This window comes from Andrographis paniculata, unplaced genomic scaffold (assembly GCF_009805555.1).
Source record: "Andrographis paniculata isolate CXL003 unplaced genomic scaffold, ASM980555v1 Contig50END, whole genome shotgun sequence".
In the NCBI taxonomy this organism is placed as follows: Eukaryota; Viridiplantae; Streptophyta; class Magnoliopsida; order Lamiales; family Acanthaceae; genus Andrographis; species Andrographis paniculata.
In genome coordinates this window covers 1,597,901-1,615,297 of record NW_026137585.1, presented here as the reverse complement: position 1 = coordinate 1,615,297, position 17,397 = coordinate 1,597,901, and the positions used below count along the sequence as shown (strand labels likewise).

The 17,397-nt window shown below is 36.2% G+C and overlaps 5 protein-coding genes across 5 annotated transcripts in view; 4 read left to right on the top strand and 1 right to left on the bottom strand.

Annotated features, from left to right (window-relative positions):
- The window catches only part of LOC127253254 (G-type lectin S-receptor-like serine/threonine-protein kinase At4g27290), a 65,386-nt gene extending 60,450 nt beyond the window's left edge, over positions 1 to 4,936 (top strand). The window contains exon 8 of the mRNA XM_051277732.1: positions 4,927 to 4,936. The gene's annotated coding sequence lies outside the window, so the exon portion shown is untranslated. The remainder of the gene's footprint in view (positions 1 to 4,926) is intronic.
- On the top strand, positions 96 to 2,239 carry LOC127253262 (60S ribosomal protein L8-1). The gene is made up of 2 exons (XM_051277741.1): positions 96 to 649; positions 1,737 to 2,239. The coding sequence occupies exons 1-2, from the start codon at positions 210 to 212 to the stop codon at positions 2,077 to 2,079; spliced, it is 783 nt and encodes a 260-aa protein (XP_051133698.1). The 5' UTR covers positions 96 to 209; the 3' UTR covers positions 2,080 to 2,239.
- Positions 3,268 to 5,414, top strand: LOC127253263 (organelle RRM domain-containing protein 2, mitochondrial-like). The gene is made up of 4 exons (XM_051277743.1): positions 3,268 to 3,482; positions 4,404 to 4,472; positions 4,558 to 4,664; positions 5,044 to 5,414. The coding sequence occupies exons 1-4, from the start codon at positions 3,326 to 3,328 to the stop codon at positions 5,131 to 5,133; spliced, it is 423 nt and encodes a 140-aa protein (XP_051133700.1). The 5' UTR covers positions 3,268 to 3,325; the 3' UTR covers positions 5,134 to 5,414.
- Positions 5,415 to 8,503: 3,089 nt separating this feature from the next.
- LOC127253174 (formin-like protein 3) lies at positions 8,504 to 14,653 on the bottom strand. The gene is made up of 8 exons (XM_051277620.1): positions 14,049 to 14,653; positions 12,838 to 13,342; positions 12,661 to 12,714; positions 11,761 to 12,559; positions 11,475 to 11,674; positions 10,455 to 10,690; positions 9,352 to 10,357; positions 8,504 to 8,834 (listed from the first exon to the last, which is right to left on the bottom strand). Exons 1-7 carry the CDS (start codon positions 14,190 to 14,192, stop codon positions 9,374 to 9,376), a joined length of 2,922 nt encoding a protein of 973 aa, XP_051133577.1. The 5' UTR covers positions 14,193 to 14,653; the 3' UTR covers positions 8,504 to 8,834; positions 9,352 to 9,373.
- A 1,396-nt stretch (positions 14,654 to 16,049) lies between these two features.
- LOC127253454 (21.7 kDa class VI heat shock protein) lies at positions 16,050 to 17,154 on the top strand. Its single transcript, XM_051278067.1, has 2 exons — positions 16,050 to 16,624; positions 16,704 to 17,154. Exons 1-2 carry the CDS (start codon positions 16,327 to 16,329, stop codon positions 16,946 to 16,948), a joined length of 543 nt encoding a protein of 180 aa, XP_051134024.1. The 5' UTR covers positions 16,050 to 16,326; the 3' UTR covers positions 16,949 to 17,154.
- The last annotated feature ends 243 nt before the right edge of the window (positions 17,155 to 17,397 follow it).

The window sequence follows — 17,397 nt, the reverse complement described above, 5'->3', positions numbered from 1 at the left end:
GTACATCTTGAGACTGGACCCATTTTATTAATGGGCCGGGCCCAAATCAATGTACACCTTACAAACCCTAATCTCTTTAAAACCCTAGTTGCTGTATCACTCGCCATTCACCATTTCGCTATTCGATCCTCCGCCGCGCCGCCGCTGCTGCAGGCGTTGTCTTCTCCGATTCCTAATCTGACCATCTTCGCAAACCGCGCTCCTCCGAGATGGGTCGCGTGATCCGTGCGCAGCGTAAGGGAGCGGGGTCGGTGTTCAAGTCCCACACCCACCACCGCAAGGGTCCTGCCCGGTTCCGGTCGCTCGACTTTGGCGAGCGCAATGGCTACCTTAAGGGCGTCGTCACGGAAATCATTCACGACCCCGGCCGTGGTGCGCCGCTCGCACGCGTGACCTTCCGTCATCCCTTCCGGTTCCAGCACCAGAAGGAGCTATTCGTCGCCGCGGAGGGGATGTACACCGGTCAGTTCGTGTACTGCGGGAAGAAGGCTAACCTTGTTGTCGGCAACGTGTTGCCTCTTAGATCTATTCCTGAGGGTGCCGTTGTCTGCAACGTTGAGCATCACGTTGGTGACCGTGGTGTTTTTGCTAGGGCTTCTGGTGATTACGCGATTGTTATCTCGCACAATCCGGATAACGGAACGACCAGGTATGATTCATACGATTCTATTCTCGATAAAATCATTCTAATTAGTTAATGGAATTTTGTTTAATCTGAGTAATAGGAACGTTGGTTTAGGGTTGTGTACAAATTGTGGAATCAACTCTTGTGCTTATAGGTTCATTCTTTGAATCTTCGGATTGATATTACAATGCTATTTTGTTGCTTTGCTAATGTTCTTTATATTAAAAAACTGATTTTAGAATTGTTTCTGTTTTTTATGCTTGTTTGCTGGAAACAATTCTTGGACCAAAATTATTGTAATTATATGTGTGAAATATAGTTGTTTTAGAAGCATTGAGTTCATTCAGAGGCTTGTGTATTTCCATGTTGGTAAGATTTCTTGGGTTAGATGTAGGTTTAGCTTGAACTCACACCTTACTTGAATGTCATATAAGTGTTTCAAGCAATTGGGGAAAGGTTAAATTCCTAAACAAATTGTTTTATCTGTACTTGTATTTTTAAGAGTGTTGATAAGCAATATCACCTGTATTCTCTTGGTAGCATTACTTGAATCTAGCTACTCTACAGTTTGGTAGTTAAACTTGTTAATTATAATAAATAGTCCTAGATCTTGAAAAAAAAGGACAATTTTTGTGTTGGATATCAGAAGAAGAGCATTTCCTTTTTTTTTTGGCTTGTCTGTGGCCTACATTTCTTCGAATTCAAGGTGGACTCATTTGGCATAAACAAACCCTAGCTTGATCCACAGTTCCAGGAAATTTAGATTCAAGTCCATTCACTTAATTGAGCCATTGAGTATGAAAGGTTAATTTTAGCAAGCTTTCACTTTGCGCGTTGGAAATCATTGAAATATTGGTTACATGTTTTCAAGAATGATAACTTTCGGCGAATATTTTCCAAAATCTTGGTTGAATTGCTTGATCTGAGTCATTTACATATTGCTGCCTTTGACACTCTATTTGATTTGAATCATTTGTTGACACGGCTCAACTTTCGAAAACTCCAAATTCAGCTAATACCTATGAATAGCCTTTAATTTCTGGCACTAATACAAAAAAAAACTCAATCTTTTTCCATTGTTTATTGACCCAACAAATTCTTCCACTTCCAGGATCAAGCTCCCGTCAGGATCTAAAAAAATAGTGCCGAGCGGATGCCGTGCCATGGTTGGCCAGGTCGCCGGTGGCGGGAGAACTGAGAAGCCACTTCTGAAAGCCGGAAATGCATACCACAAATTCAGAGTGAAGAGGAACTCTTGGCCCAAGGTGAGAGGTGTTGCCATGAACCCCGTGGAGCATCCTCATGGTGGTGGTAATCACCAACACATTGGTCACGCCAGTACCGTGCGCCGTGATGCGCCGCCCGGGCAAAAGGTCGGTCTCATTGCTGCTAGAAGAACCGGTCGGCTGCGTGGTCAAGCTGCTGCTACTGCTGCTAAAGCTGATAAGGCTTAAGGTGAGTCATAATCATTATCCTTATATTGATCGATGCTGGTTTTTGTGTCTTTTGGTTATTTGCTGTTTTATGAACTACTCTTCAGTTGCTGTCTTGAGGATTGGACTAGACATTTTGCTTGTGGTTTTGTCGATCTAAAGAACTCCCATTTTTATATTATGCAGTCATTGCAATATTTTATAAAATATTCTCTACCTATATATATGCAAGGAAATTAAAAATAATGGTAGCATAAGGATAGAATTGGGTTAAAATAAATAGTGAATCGACAACATACATAGACATTGGACAAATTTTACGAAAAGAGGTAAGAGTAATATAAAAAAAGATAATACAATGCATATTTTAATATAAAATAATTGTAACCCATAAATTAACAAGGTACTTGTTACATAGATCCACAATAACCTGACAAATATGTATATAATATTTAAAATCTCACATCCTCATCACAAATTTAACTTTCATAAGACTATTGTAATATAAAGTTTTGTGCATAAATCAAAAGATTGCACTTTACATATGAGATGGAGAAAGTATTTATTAAAAGTGTATTTATCTTGTTCAATGAAATTATAATATATATACATTTAATTTAATATATCATATAAGTAAATAATAAAAATAATTTAATATTTCCCTTAATTGTTTAAATAAAATTGTTATTGTTTTTAAATATATTTAATTATATAATAAAATTAATACTAAGTTAGCCGTTCGTTAATAAAATATAAATTATATTTTGTTACAAAATATTATACTATTAAATTATTATTATTTTATTTTATCATGCTAAATTTATTTTTATTTTCATTTTTCATGTTAAATAAAAAATTAATATTTAATTATTACTATTTATTCAATACTTATTTACCATAAATAACTACCTTTATTACATTCTTCGGTTCTTTTTATTACTAACTAAATTTTAAAAATATATTCAACTACATTTTTACTTTCTTTTTTTTACTTTTAAATAAAATTAATTTTATATTTAAAATATTACACAATATTTATTTATATCATATTATACAATTATTTTAATTCAAAATTTTAAGAATTTCAACAAAAATATCAAACCCCCAGACAATCATACCTTTAGTAATGAAGGCCCAATGAGTTAATACAAAATTTCGGCCCAAACCAATCCTGAGTATAAATACAAATCTCATTTCCCCACTCGAAAAATCTCGCCTAAACCTCTCTTCGTTCTCGGCCGCGGAGAGCTAAAACCCCACCCCAGATATGGCGTTGAGGGCCGCGATTTCTGCCAATACTCACAACCTAATGGGGATCAGAGCAGCTTTCTGCTCTTCCTTCTCCACCTTTCCCTTTAATCTGCCTCAGAATAAAGTCGAGAGGCCGCCGCCCGCCGAGCCCTCAACCAATCTCTTCGTCTCTGGTATATTTTTCGATTTTAGGATGTGCAGAGCGCTATGAATTTATCTGTGGTGTTATTATTGTTTAATTTGAATTTTCTATCTGTATGTTTTGATATATATATATATATATATGTTTTATTGTAAAATATCTGAATGCGAGCGAAATGGTGTTGGTTTGTTCATATTTTGTTGTTTAATGTTTCCTAGGTTATGATATTTATATGTTGGGGGAGATCTGAAGATTTTTCCGTTTTGCTGTTAGTATTGTGTTATTGTATAATATAATACATTTCATACCTTGTTTGATGTTTTAGGATGGCAGTGATATTTCACTTTTGTTGATAGTTTACCTCAAAACGTAATCCAATTCGAATTTGTGATAGACAGTTGCTCTAAGTCGTGCAGAGAAGTCCGAATTTATCTGGTGTTGTGCACTTATTATTTCTTTTGAATATGAACACCAACCGAATTGATCTTGATTGCATCAATTGAGATAGCCAAAAAGAGAGAAGTTTGACTATCAAAGATCGAACGAACTTTTTTTTTAGTGAAAACAAAATTTTAAATCAAAGAAAAACAACTAAATACTTAAACCCTAAAAGCCCCTCCCTCCTGTAAAAAAGGCCAGATGCTAGAAAAACTTCACTTTAAGAACCTAAATGGACTTGAATGGCCAAAAAATGCAGAGTCATCATTGCATCTTTGATTCGATGAGTTTGGTTTGTTGGACTGTTTCGGATGAGTATGGTGAATTTCGTCTAATTCCAAACCAGGATATGGAAATGATAAAAAATTGGCAAATTGCATCACAAATTTTTTACATTTTTGTTTGTTCACCAGTTTAAACAAATTAATCTTTTCAAGATAATTGCATCGTAGCCTTTATGGTGGCTGATCTTTGGGCAATGCTCATTCGACTCTTTTCTCTGTATAAACTTCAGGGCTCAGCAAACGCACAACAACAGAAGGTCTTCGTGATGCCTTTGCTAAGTTTGGTGAAGTTGTTCATGGTACGTCCCACTTTTCCATACTGGTAATTTAAGAGGGATTTTTGGAAACCCTAAGCCAATTGTTTCCTCTGGCATATTTGTGCAGCAAAAATAGTGACTGATCGCGCATCTGGCTACTCAAAAGGCTTTGGTTTTGTGAAGTATGCAACCCTTGATGAAGCTGAAGCTGGAATCAAGGGCATGGATGGCCAGGTGCATATAAATTTTCTAAGATCGCCAAGATAATATTCTTATCATAACTAAAATGATAATCTGGTAGCTAAATTGCTTGATGGATGGACTTAAATAGGATATATCTGCTTTCCGTGTTACCTTTAATGGATTCACAAACTTTAAATTTCACGAGTTATTACAAGGGGCCAACTTCTTAAAAACTATCAAATTGCATTTAGGATATCATAGTAGATGAAAAGGAAAAATAGGGACAAGATTTGAGATGCGTGTGTTTGTTGAGTGTTTGGATTTTTGAATAGTGAAATTTTGAATTTGATTAATTGTTCGATGTAATATACGATTGACAAATGGTGTTCTCAATATTAACACAATCACTAAGTTGCTGATTGTTCTGCAGTTTCTTGATGGATGGGTTATTTTCGCGGAGTACGCGAGACCAAGGCCCCCTCTCAACAATGCTGCTGCACCTCATCAGAATCAACTGTGAGAATGAAAAAGAAAAAGCCACTTCTTGATCAGTGTAAGACATTCTTCTTCCTGTGATTCAATTTGTCAAGTGGTGTTCTTGTCTTGATTTAGACACCAGGGGTAGGGGTGGGGGTGGGGGGCTACTATAGTCATCATTAAGTTATTACAGCTCACGTTATGGGTCCATTTTGAAACTAAGAAACAAATCTAGTGAAAGAAATATGTCACTTGTTTGTTTGGGGTGAGAGAACATAACTTATAAATTTTTAGATTTTTAGTGATGAAAATGGGATCAATTTCTGGTTTGCTTTTAATTCCTATGCGTTTGGTGGTTGGAATGTCAATTTTAAAATCAATGTTTGCTCTTGAATCTTGATTCTATCTCCCGCTAGTTTATTTTATTTGAGTGATTATATATATATATACCTGTGTGGATATTGTATTGAAAAAGATTGTTTACTTGTATTTCGATTTTGTTTGATTTGAGTTTGAGATTTTTATTTAAGTTTTTGGTTTAAATAGTTTGTAATGACAAAATTATAGAATGGTATATTCAATTTATTATTTAAAAAAAAATTTAAAACCGTTTTTAAAAAAAATAAATAAAAGAGAAAATACCAAATAGTATCAATTTTAATGCCTTTAAATTTATCATGTATCATCAAACTATTATTCCCCCCTAGCATTTATTTATTACATTTGCAATTACTATTTTTACACATCATTCTTATTTATTGTCTTCACTTTGTTTAAATCTTAACAAATATCTCCAATTATTTTTATACTTTTATTGAATTTTCAATTAGATACACGTATGATTTTTATTTTTCATCCCTACCTAAAAAAAAAATTAAAATATCAAATTATTATTTTAATCAAAATTAAAATCCTTCTATACAAAAAAAATAATAACAATAATGCTACGGGATCAATTCGATCCGTGCATCTCCCTATTTTCACCGGAGGGGCAATACTGTAATTTCAAAGGCCTCCGTGGATACGTATTACCAGAACGTTCGCTCGCCCACATTTCCCACACGTAGATAGAATCATCGTCGAATCATTTCGCAAAATGGAACATCAAATGCACGCCAAAAGCGGAGACGAAATCGAGCGACCACCGTGACGATTCCGCCGATCGAATCGCAATCGCAATCGCTGAGGTGCCAAAGATCGGCTGAAATCGTCGCCAATTTCATCCTTTTCGTTGTTATTTCCATCAATTTTTGCTAAAATTTTTTTTTCGGTTTTACCTCTCCCTGTGTGGAAATGCGATTCCTACGCGGACTCGTCGCGTGTTGCGGATCATGTGCGGCGGAGGACCGCCGGTCGCCGGAGGAAACGACGTTGCTGGTGTTTCAGGAGCCTCCACGGCGCCGCACCGTGCGGAGGTACGGTAGGGTGAGATCATCCAATTGCCGACGGTGGCGACCTTCTCTGTCGTCGATATCGGAGGATGTGTTGGTTGCGGAGGAGCCGGCGGCGGTGTGGCGGAGGAAATTGAAGCGGAAGGTTTTGTCCTTTTCCCGAAAAGATCACAGCCGTCCATTCCACCGGGAAGATGATGGACGGTACGATTTCCCCATTTTCATTATTTTATTTATTTATTTATATACTACGAGATTTGGTATTTTTTTACCTAAGATATACGTGTGTAATTAATTATGATATTTTTAAAATAAATATAATATTGAATAATATAAATAAATAAAAAATTGCTAAATTTATGTTTATGAATTGAATTTTGAATATTTGAACGTGTGAATTAAATAAAATACAACAGCAGGTTTGGGCCTCCGACAATGACAGCACCAGCCTTTTCTCCGATGCTTTTTATGTTTTGAGTAAGTTTCGTTCATAACCCTATTTTTATTTTATATATTCATGTTAATTGGGTTGTAAATAATTATTCATGCTAATTGGGTTGTAACCCATAAAAAAAAATAAAAAATAAAAAAATAAAAAAAAATTCTTATAAATTATGTATTTGACTTATCAAATTATCTTAAGATCTTATTCACTAGCATTGTTCCTTAATTTGGTAAATTGGATATGGCAAAATCTAACTTCTTCTTCTTCTCTTTGTCTTCGAATGAAACTCGAGGGTGTAAATGAAGTTTCTCTTATAGATTGACTGCTTTTTAAATGAAAAAAATTATAAGCTAAATAATTTTTATTTTTTTTTATGTGCGATGTTTCATTTGAATTTTGAATTTTCAATCAATGTGATAAGTTATAAAATAAAATAATATATTTTATAAAAATGAAGATCAAATAGTAAAAAAATTGGAAAAGAAAAAAAAAAGATATAAGTAAAATGAGTATATTATATTAGAAATTTTGTTATATCTGAAATTCTTCAAACAAGCAAAAGGATTGTTCGGGAAACTTCATTCTCTCCTTTCGAAAAATAAAAAATAAAATAAAATAAAATTTGTTGTGTATATTTTTTTATTTAAATAATAATTTAATTAATATTTTAAGAGAGAATGATTGTATTGATTAATTATAATCAATACAATACAATATGGGCAACATATAAAATATAAATGGATAACACAAAGTATATATTAATATGATATAAATATAATAAAGTAAGTACAAAGACAATATACATATTTTAATTGATTTTATCTTATATATAATATACATATAAAATTTCGTAAAAGATGTCTAGTGATATGAGAATTGAGTCGTGATCTTACAATTACGGATTCAAACCGGGCGCTTTCAAAGTAATTTGTCTTATTAGACTTAGTTCGCAGGCCAACGGCCTAATTGGATTCACATATATATATATAGATATATAAAGTTGTGAAAGATTTGAACTTTTAACTTATGTATTTAAAATGGTATCATATTATTATTTGGTAGTCAAATTTGGCCCAAAAATCTAAATCCACAGCCAGATTGGGTTCGAGTAGTGTAAGAAATTATTTGGTTTGGGATTGTAGAATAGCCTAGGTTAATGTGATATTTTTTAAAAGAAATTATATATTTATATTAAAATATTAAATATTATACATATAATTTTTTTATTTGCAATAATAAAAACCTAAATCATCAATAACTAAATTTATTTTTCTTTCTAATAAACCTTTCTCGATTCATGTTAAAAACCCGCTCCATTGTCATAACTTTAAATCGAGCAAATTCCCGCCCTCTTAGAGCTCACCATTACATAAAATAGTGAGCTTGAAATATATCGTCATTCCAAAAACCTACCCTCGTTATACAATGAAAAGAGATCAATATCATATATTTGAATTATAAGCTCATTGAATCATACTATAAATATATATATATATATATATATATATTCGAGCAATTGTAAGTATATAGAACAAAAATAACCCGTCCGAGAAATGTACTAAACCGCGTACAAACTATATGTCAAAGCATAATATTGTGATCCGGATCGCAATGAATCCTCGATAGGTGTTGCAATTAAAGTAGTCGTGATCGATAAATACAACATGCTCCCTACCCCTTTTCATTTCAAGTAATAATCTAAAGAAATGAAAAGAACATTTTCATTACCATGTACAAAAAGAAATTCCCAAGAAAAGTAAAGATCTTCGACCTTGTTTTGTACCTCTATTTGTCTCCTTCGATCCGGTGTCAAAAATGGCTCTCGTTCTCATTATCAGCCACACGGCAACTACCACCGGAGGCATTGAGTTGATGTTGTGCAACCACTTTCTCGGAATTTCCATGAATCTAAGAGCCGACAAGAAAATATGCATTAATCCCACATTTGCATACAAATTTAGAAAACAAAAGGACGAGCATCGATTAAGGATAACCGGCACCATGTTGATTAACCATAATCAGTACATAAGTTATGTTACTTAGGTGCTGAGATTAGTATGTATTGTACAAATTACTGATGTATTGTAAGTTCATATACTGTATCTATATTTATATTATATTAATATATATCTTATATTGTCAGTTTATACCTCATATGCTGATAGTATATAGTCTCTCCTTCTTGCTTTACGAGTAAAAATATCTTTATATTTGTATTTTTTTTCACAAATATCATTATAATAGTATTATAAGACACTAATAGAATTATTTTTGTTATTTTCCCTTAATTTGTACTACGTTTTTATATAATAATTAATATTCAAAGATCAACACGCAAAAAATAAATGAGACCCTTAAAGCCGGACATAGATAGAATATGTTATATACTATCATATATATATATATGTGTGTATGATTTACGTACCTTGGCTAAGCTAAAGTTACTCCTACAAGTCATCGTCTGAACTTGAGCTCGAACTTGAATTATCCATTCGCCTCATCGCAATGGCTGCTGCAGACACCCGTTGTACAGGATCCGTCCTAGGCAGACCGGGGGGTGGAGGCGGGGGTGGGGGGCGTCCAGGATCCGCAGGACCTGTCTTAGCCGAAGGAGGAGGAGGAGCTGTCTTAGCCTTAGGCGAAGGATCCGGCGGCGCAGGACTTGTCTTCGACGAAGAATCCTGGGATGTTGTCTCCTCCTTTTTAGCCGATTTTCCGATTGGTTTCAAGGGAGCACTTTTCACTTCCAAGCACACTTTATCCAAACACAAGAGGAAATCCCGAACAACGGTGAACAATCGGAACCCCTCGTCTTTCCCCGACTTTCCATGGAAATAATCGGCAGTGCTCTTGATGAGAGCCATTATTCGCTTCTCTTCCTCGAGCAGCCACGCAATGTCGCCTTCGGCGTTCTGCACGAAATGCTTTAGCGCTTGGTGGAATCCGTTGTCTTCTTCAATGCTCTTCATTTCCGAACTCAAGAACTCCTTGGCTTTTATGATCAAATGGCCGATCTTGGCAACAGTTCCTGATATGGCGTCGACGTCTAAAATCGCTGCCTTTTTCACATTCTTGAGGTCTGTACTCAGACTTGAGACCACTTGAAGGCCGATGTCCTTTAGGTTCTCATCCGAATCTTGGACGGGGTCGTCGAGGAGATCTTCTGACTCAATGCTTGATACTCTCCTCATTTCTCTGGATGCTCGGGAAGCTCTTATCCCTTCGGTACGGATTATTTCCAGAACGACAAAGTGCAGTAATGTCAACTTTCCGTCTACGGCTTTTACGTCGGATAGTTTTAGAAGTGTGTCGAGCTTAAATGCTTGCGCCCCGCCACGGAATGTTCCATCGTTCATTCGGTTTCCGGTTTTCAGAACTGCCTCGAGAAGTTTGAGGAACAGCCGGCTTTTGCGAAGCTCAGTGCAGGCAGCCTGCAATGGATATAGAGAACAAGTCATTATTAACACATGCACGATTTCAGAACGATGTATTAAGCACCATAGATGTCGAGTAGTTTTATATAATTACCTCCAAGACCATGAAGCCTTCTCTTAACATTGTTGAGTCCTCCTGAAGCGTGCACATGAATAGCAATGATTCTAGCCTCTTAAAGGCAAATGGAATTTCGATCAAGAGTTTTAAAAACCGATCTCCAAGATTGAGTTTGGTAAGGTCGCCATCGTAGAGTCTGAGCTTCAACTCTTCGTCAGCAGTAGGCGCCATCTTTACCAAAGTCTGAATGAGTTCAGGCGGAAGCTCATTACCTGATTCAGTTTAAACATCTTGCAGATTTTAGCAAATTCCCGCCCCATTAAGTTAAAAACTTTATTCGACTGCTAAATGATTCATTCAGTAGTAAGTATAAATATCGACTGAAAATTTAGGAAGTACAATCTATCTACTCTATACCACTTCAGGAAGTAGAATAAAATCTCCCTACTATTCAAGACTTAAACAATAGTTACTCTTACTTTCTGCAACATATTAATTCAAATCATGTGTATGTGTGCTGGCTCCATAGCAAGAAACTATATACTGTTAAAGAATCCGTTGATGAATGGTTATACAACGGTGCGCGGACGTGTGATTCAACAGCATATTTTATCAGGAAATGTTTTGATATGTTCATGTACCAAGTATTCGTATCAAGCTGATGATTGCGGCAGAAGCATGGAAATGGAACCCTAAGGTGAATGAAGAATTCAATCAAAGAAACACTGCTTCTTAATATGCAAAAGTGAAACTATGTAGCATAATGATGCTGGAAGTAATTCAAACCTTTTTGTTCATCTAATACCCCGAAAAATCAGAAGCTTAATGCATCAAAGCTAAATATCAGATCTGGGCCATTGATATTCTTACTCAATAGACCTACAAACAATATTCGATTCATTCAACTCAGAAATTCGGATTGACTTTCACTACCTCAAAACGTATCTCCTATGTACATGAAAGTCTGCCCGGGTTGCACATTTCAACTATATGCTTCTTTCTTACTAGTTTGCAATATAATAGAGACAATATTTAAAAAGAAAAAAGAAAAGTTACCCTCTTCAATTGCATCACAAACTTCTTCAGCAGTCACACTTAATGCTTTGAGTATAATTGACAGATTCTGTGACTTCTTTGGATCAACGAGCTGAATAAATTTAGGTGGTGCCTGGGATGTAGTCTCTTTCTTTGGCGCATTTCCATTCTTCCCGGGAGGAGTATAACCAAATAGACTTTCCATCATCTCTTCGTCAAATCTGTTCATGAAGTTACACAACATCATGGTCAGTCCACAAGCATAATGCTTAATTAACACCAACAATGAAAATGAAATTAGACTCACTGGAATGATCCGCATTTGATTGCATGCCAAACCATTGAACCGTTAGCATTAGCCGCTACCTTGTCCCAGAAGAAAGGTTTTAGTTTTGCTTTACTAGTACCATATGGAAAAGGTGATCCGCCGGGAGGCACAGGAAGTTTCACACCAATAGATTGTGTCCGAGACGGATTACCTCCTCCGGGGGGTGGTGGAGGAAGAGGACCAACCTTGACACTAGAGGATTTAGGTGGCGGAGGTGGTCCAGGTGGCGGAATTCCTGGGCCCCTGGAAGGTCCAGGTGGTGGTGGAGGTGGTCGTGGACCTGCAGCATGCATAGGAGGTGGAGGAGGTGGAGCTGGACCTGCAGAACGCATAGGAGGAGGTGGAGGTGGTCCAGGTGGTGGTGGTCCAGGTGGCGGTGGACATGGGGCCACAGGTCTTACAGGTGGACGGATTGGCGGCATAGGAGGAAGTGGAGCTGCTGCTGATGGAATAGGAGGAGGCCGGGGTGATGATGGCACAGGAGGAGCTAGGGGTGCCGGAGCCGGAGGTGCCGGGGGTGCTGGGGGCACATGTAGAGGGGGGCTTGGAGGGGTTAAGAGAGGACGGGGAGGTGCCAGCAATACAAGAGGAGGGGGAGGTGCCGAAGGTATGGGAGGAGGTGAAGGTAACATAAGAGCTGGTTCACTTGGAGGAATCTTCCTTCCAGGAGGTGGCTTTAATGGTGGAATTCCAGGTGCCGGGCCTATTGCTGGAGGAACATGTACAAATTCTTCAGCCGAGCTATTAGCTTCTCCAGCAGTGATTCGAAGCGGAATATCTGTTTTTGAAGAAATCAGGAAAAAAAAAAAAAAAATGTGACATCAAGTGAAAGATTTGCAAAGGTACATTATGATCAAATGTCATTAAAAGATCGATTACCAAGCTTGTCTTCACTCTTTGAACTTCCTACACGTCCTGACTTCTGTGAATATGCTATCTCAAAAAACACAAAGGCCAGAATGAGATTTGCAGCATCGCACGGTTAATGATAACAGAGTAACAAAGAACAAGATGGAGTGTATAATACTGTAAAAGGCGAAAGAAAAAATAGTGTACCACCAGAATTGCTACTTAAGCTTACGGTGAGAAGAGGGCCCTCTTCATTTCCAGTTCCCGGAAGGCCAAGCCCGCAGCTTCTACAGCACCAAAGCATGACAGCAACAATAAAGGTCACAGGTGCAACTACTATGACAATCATATTTTTCGGGGCAGTTTGAACAGTTATCTCTGTCGACGACTGAGCTAATGCTCGATGGCTAGAAGAACAGCGCCGGGGTACTAAAGCACCTGAATACCTCGCACACCAATTATTCATATCCTTCTCTTCCATCATATAAGGAGGCATGAGATTTTTTTCCACTGAGCAATCTAGAAGAATTTGTTTCACCCGAGGACACCACAAATGTACATCATCTTTCATTTTTGTTGTGGATGGCCGTCCATTCGAGTGCTTAACATCAGCAGCACCCAACCTCTCCTTTCTCGAAGATGATTTAAGATTTTGTAAAGTTTCCATAGCATGTAGTAACTCATTGCTGCATTTAGCCCGAAATAATTCAGCCTGCATCAAGTCAATTAGATTAAGCAAGGCCAAGCACATCCTACTCCCGGATGAAACATAGTTTATTATGAAACGGATATATCTCTATAACTACGGTCACAAGATCAATTTTATTAACCAGTTCTTCAAGCTACAGCATACACGAAATCCATGAAACCCGACTCCTCCAAGACAAGAAAAAGACATGTAGACTCGGAAAATATAGTCATATAGAAGGAAACGTGAAATACTTCAAATCAACAAAATTGAAAGATGTGTGAGGAATCCCCAGAAAAGTAGTATCACTGAATTCCATAAACAAGCACTAAGCTACCGAATTTGATTCGAAATGAATATTCATCGAGAAAGAAGCATTAAAGAACAACCACTAATAAACAATTTCTCATTTAACTAACTATATTATTCGAATCCACACCAATAATGAAGAATGGCTCCACCAACAGGGAATAACAACACTAATTCACACTACAAAAACTGTAATCGAAGCACGGAAATAAAAATGTAGCATAAGAGCATAAGATACAATGCAGAAACTGTGAAACCTCAATTTTTGAATACATTATCCAGCACAAACTATGTCCAAGGAAATTCAATGCTAAAAACACCAAAGAACGTCATAGGAAGCTGCATTGTCTAGGGTTCCGAGTGCACAAATATGTGTAAATGGAAATTACAACAAACTCAAAACAAGAGCGAAGAAGTATACCATCTCTGGATCAATCACCCCTGAATCGATTAGATATGTGAGAAAGGTTTCGCTCTCCTCCCGATTGCTCTCCACGCCAACCACCACCATAATCAATAGCAGAAGATAACTCACACCTGTACTTTTCTTCTCTCGAATCCTCATTTTCCAAACGGAGCGAAACGGTTCTCATAGCATCGGAGAAACAAAGCTGATCAGAAAACACCATAGCCTTTCGTTATATGTGATGATGGCTCAATCCGCGCGAAGTTGAGGAGAAGCATCGGCATTTACCCCATTTTCCTTCAACCCAATTCAACATTCCTCGCCCTATTCTGCGATCTCTAGCTTATCCATCCATACCAATATTTTTCATGCAACGCCTCGAAATTACGCCCCAATCTCACAAAACCTGAGGAGGAAATGCAATGCAATTGGGAATTGGAGAATCCCTTTCCGGTGAGAAGCAGGGGGGGTTTTGCTGCGCGCGCGGGATGGGATCTCCACCAAAAGGGGATTCAAATGCATGTCATTGAAATTGACATTGACATTAAAATTGAAATTGAAATTGGAATTGGGAAGAATGTTCGATGACGTTTGACAGGCAGACAGGTTGGGTTCGTTCGTTCTCGCCTCGCCTCGGTGGGTGGGTTTGTCAGTTTCTGGAGTTCATTTATTTATCTATTTATTAGTAGTAATTATTTATTATTTTTGTCATTATTTCTTTTCTTGAATGAATTATTTAAAAGACAATATTCAATTTTATATTTTTTCCTTCAACATAAAATATTTATTTATTTAAATTAGATATGAATTTTAATAATTCAATGTGTAATTAGTTAAAGTACATTTTAAAAATATATATATAATATTAAGATATATAAATAAAAAACTATAAAAATTGTTTGCCGTATAATTAAAATAAGTATTCATATTTTATATAACAAAAAAAAATACAATATCATTTTAATAGACAAAGAAGTAGCATCAATAAAGAATTTATTTGTTTAATATTTTGATTTAATTATTTTGTGAGATATAAAAATTAACGTAAGTAATATTAAAAATAATATTTTATACAAAATATTGATTTTTGTAAAATAATAAAATATATATTAAAATTCATGTCGATAAATAAAATTTGGACAAACAAACCAAAAAATAATACAAATTATTTCTTTTTACAATCCTCTTTGTATCATCATATATCAGAAATCAGTAGTAACTGGTAAAGAAACTAACAACCTACTTGTTTCTTTTTCTTTTTTTTTTTGATTTTTTTTTTCTTTTTGTAAATGTGGAATCCTTAGCTGCTATCATTCGGATGTGCTCGAGTAATTCTTACTCAAATTTAATATTCCTTCCGTCATGCAAATATGTACTCATTTGATCGGGTACATATTTTAATAAAAGTGAGTAATAATGATTATTTTTTACTTTTTATAGTAAAAAAATACAAAAATATAATAATTTTTTACTTAAAAAAATAATAATAATAAAAAAAAAATAAGTATAAATTTGAACGACCGAGGAAGTAATATGCAAATTAGGTTCGACAAAGTAATTCTTAGTGCTTGTTTAATTGAAAGTAACTATGCTAATAGGTTGGATTTCTTCTTAAGTCAGACTTCCAATATTTTTTTATCATTGGATGAGCTTCAAAATTGTATGAAAGTTATAACATAAGAAGGATAGAAAACATGAGAACTAAAAGTATAAATTTTTTATTATATTAAAAATAATTTTTAATATTTATATAAATAACATGCATATCATTACAAATAATTATATACTAAATATTAAAATATTTTTTAATTTTTATTATAAATATATTTTGGCATTGGATATCTAAGTAATAGTAAGAAATAAAATAGAGTGATACCGGATAAACTACATGAAAAAAATATCTTAAAGGTGAATGAGATTATGGAGGTAGTCAAAAGAGATGCCATTGCCGGCACCGTTCAAAGACTATATAATATATATATATATATATTGTATTGTATGTGCAGAATAATGGAGGAGGGCAAAAGGCAGATCAGATAAGATGCCCTAACTAAATATATATATGTATATGTATATTTCACCATCCTAAGTGCTACACCTCCGCATCAATGGCGGAACGGAAACCCTAATCCTGCACAAAGCACATATTCCCTGCAGCTTTACAGCCCCACTCACTCCGAACATATTCTCTCTGCCTTTTGCACCACCCTCCCCACCCCCACCTTTGCATAAAATGCGCTCAAAATTCCACGCTCCTCTTCATTTCACCCACACATTCGAGATACCTCATTAGATGACCAGCAGCAGCAGCAAGCCGATCGAGATCCACTGCGAAGATCCGAGCCCGAAGAAATGGAGCCATCCGCTCAAGGAAGATGTCCTCGCCGCCTTGATGACCAGGGATAATTCGCTCGCGGTTTGCAAGCCTGGTTCGCTGTTCAACCCCCTGCTGTTCGGAAAATTCTTCGATCCTTCCGACGCCTTTCCGCTCTGGGAATTCGATTCCGACGCCTTGCTGCCGAATTCCGGCCAGCGTGTCGTCGATTGGGGGCAGACGGAGACCGATTACGTCCTCCGAGCGGAGTTTCCTGGTGAGTTGTTGATTATGTTCGGATCAATTGTGTTGTAATTCCGTTTTTCTTTTACCGATGTTCGTAAATTGGGGATCAGGATTAGGGTTTAACAGCGGTCTTCATATCTGCGTTGAGAATGGTAAGATTTTGGAGATTAGTGCGCAGTGGAGAGAGAGTAGGGCGAACGATTGGAGAAACAACCATTGGTGGGAGCACGGCGGCGTGCGGCGGATCGAGTTGCCGGAAAATGCAGATTGGAGGAAAGCGGAGGCGCGTCTGCAAAACGACGTCGTGTTGGAGATCAGAATCCCCAAAACGACGCCGCCTCCGGATGCAGGTTGAAATTATTGCCCCTTTTAATTTTCAGTGTATAAATTAATGGGTTTACTTGTGAAAATTTAAGGCTCTGTTTGGTTCGCTGCTTTTTTGTTTTTTCAGTTGTGTTTACTGAGAATCAACAAATTATAGTGCAGAATATATTTGAAACAAAACATTGTGAATACGATCTGATCTGTGTGAAATTTAGGCATATTTATTTATGTTTGTAATTAACAGCATTTGGGTCTTTTTTCTTAAAAACATGGAACACTTTAACCTGTAATATATTGAAAATGGTAAGAATATTAATTATGTTAGGTAGCCAGTACCGGACAAAAAATGAAAAACAATATTTTTCTTATGGGACTAGGGCGAAATTTAAAAAATAATAACATTTTAATTTTAGTTGATAATTAAAAAGAGAGTAGAGATAATTTTGTCTTTATTTTTATGTCAAACTAATTATGTGGGGG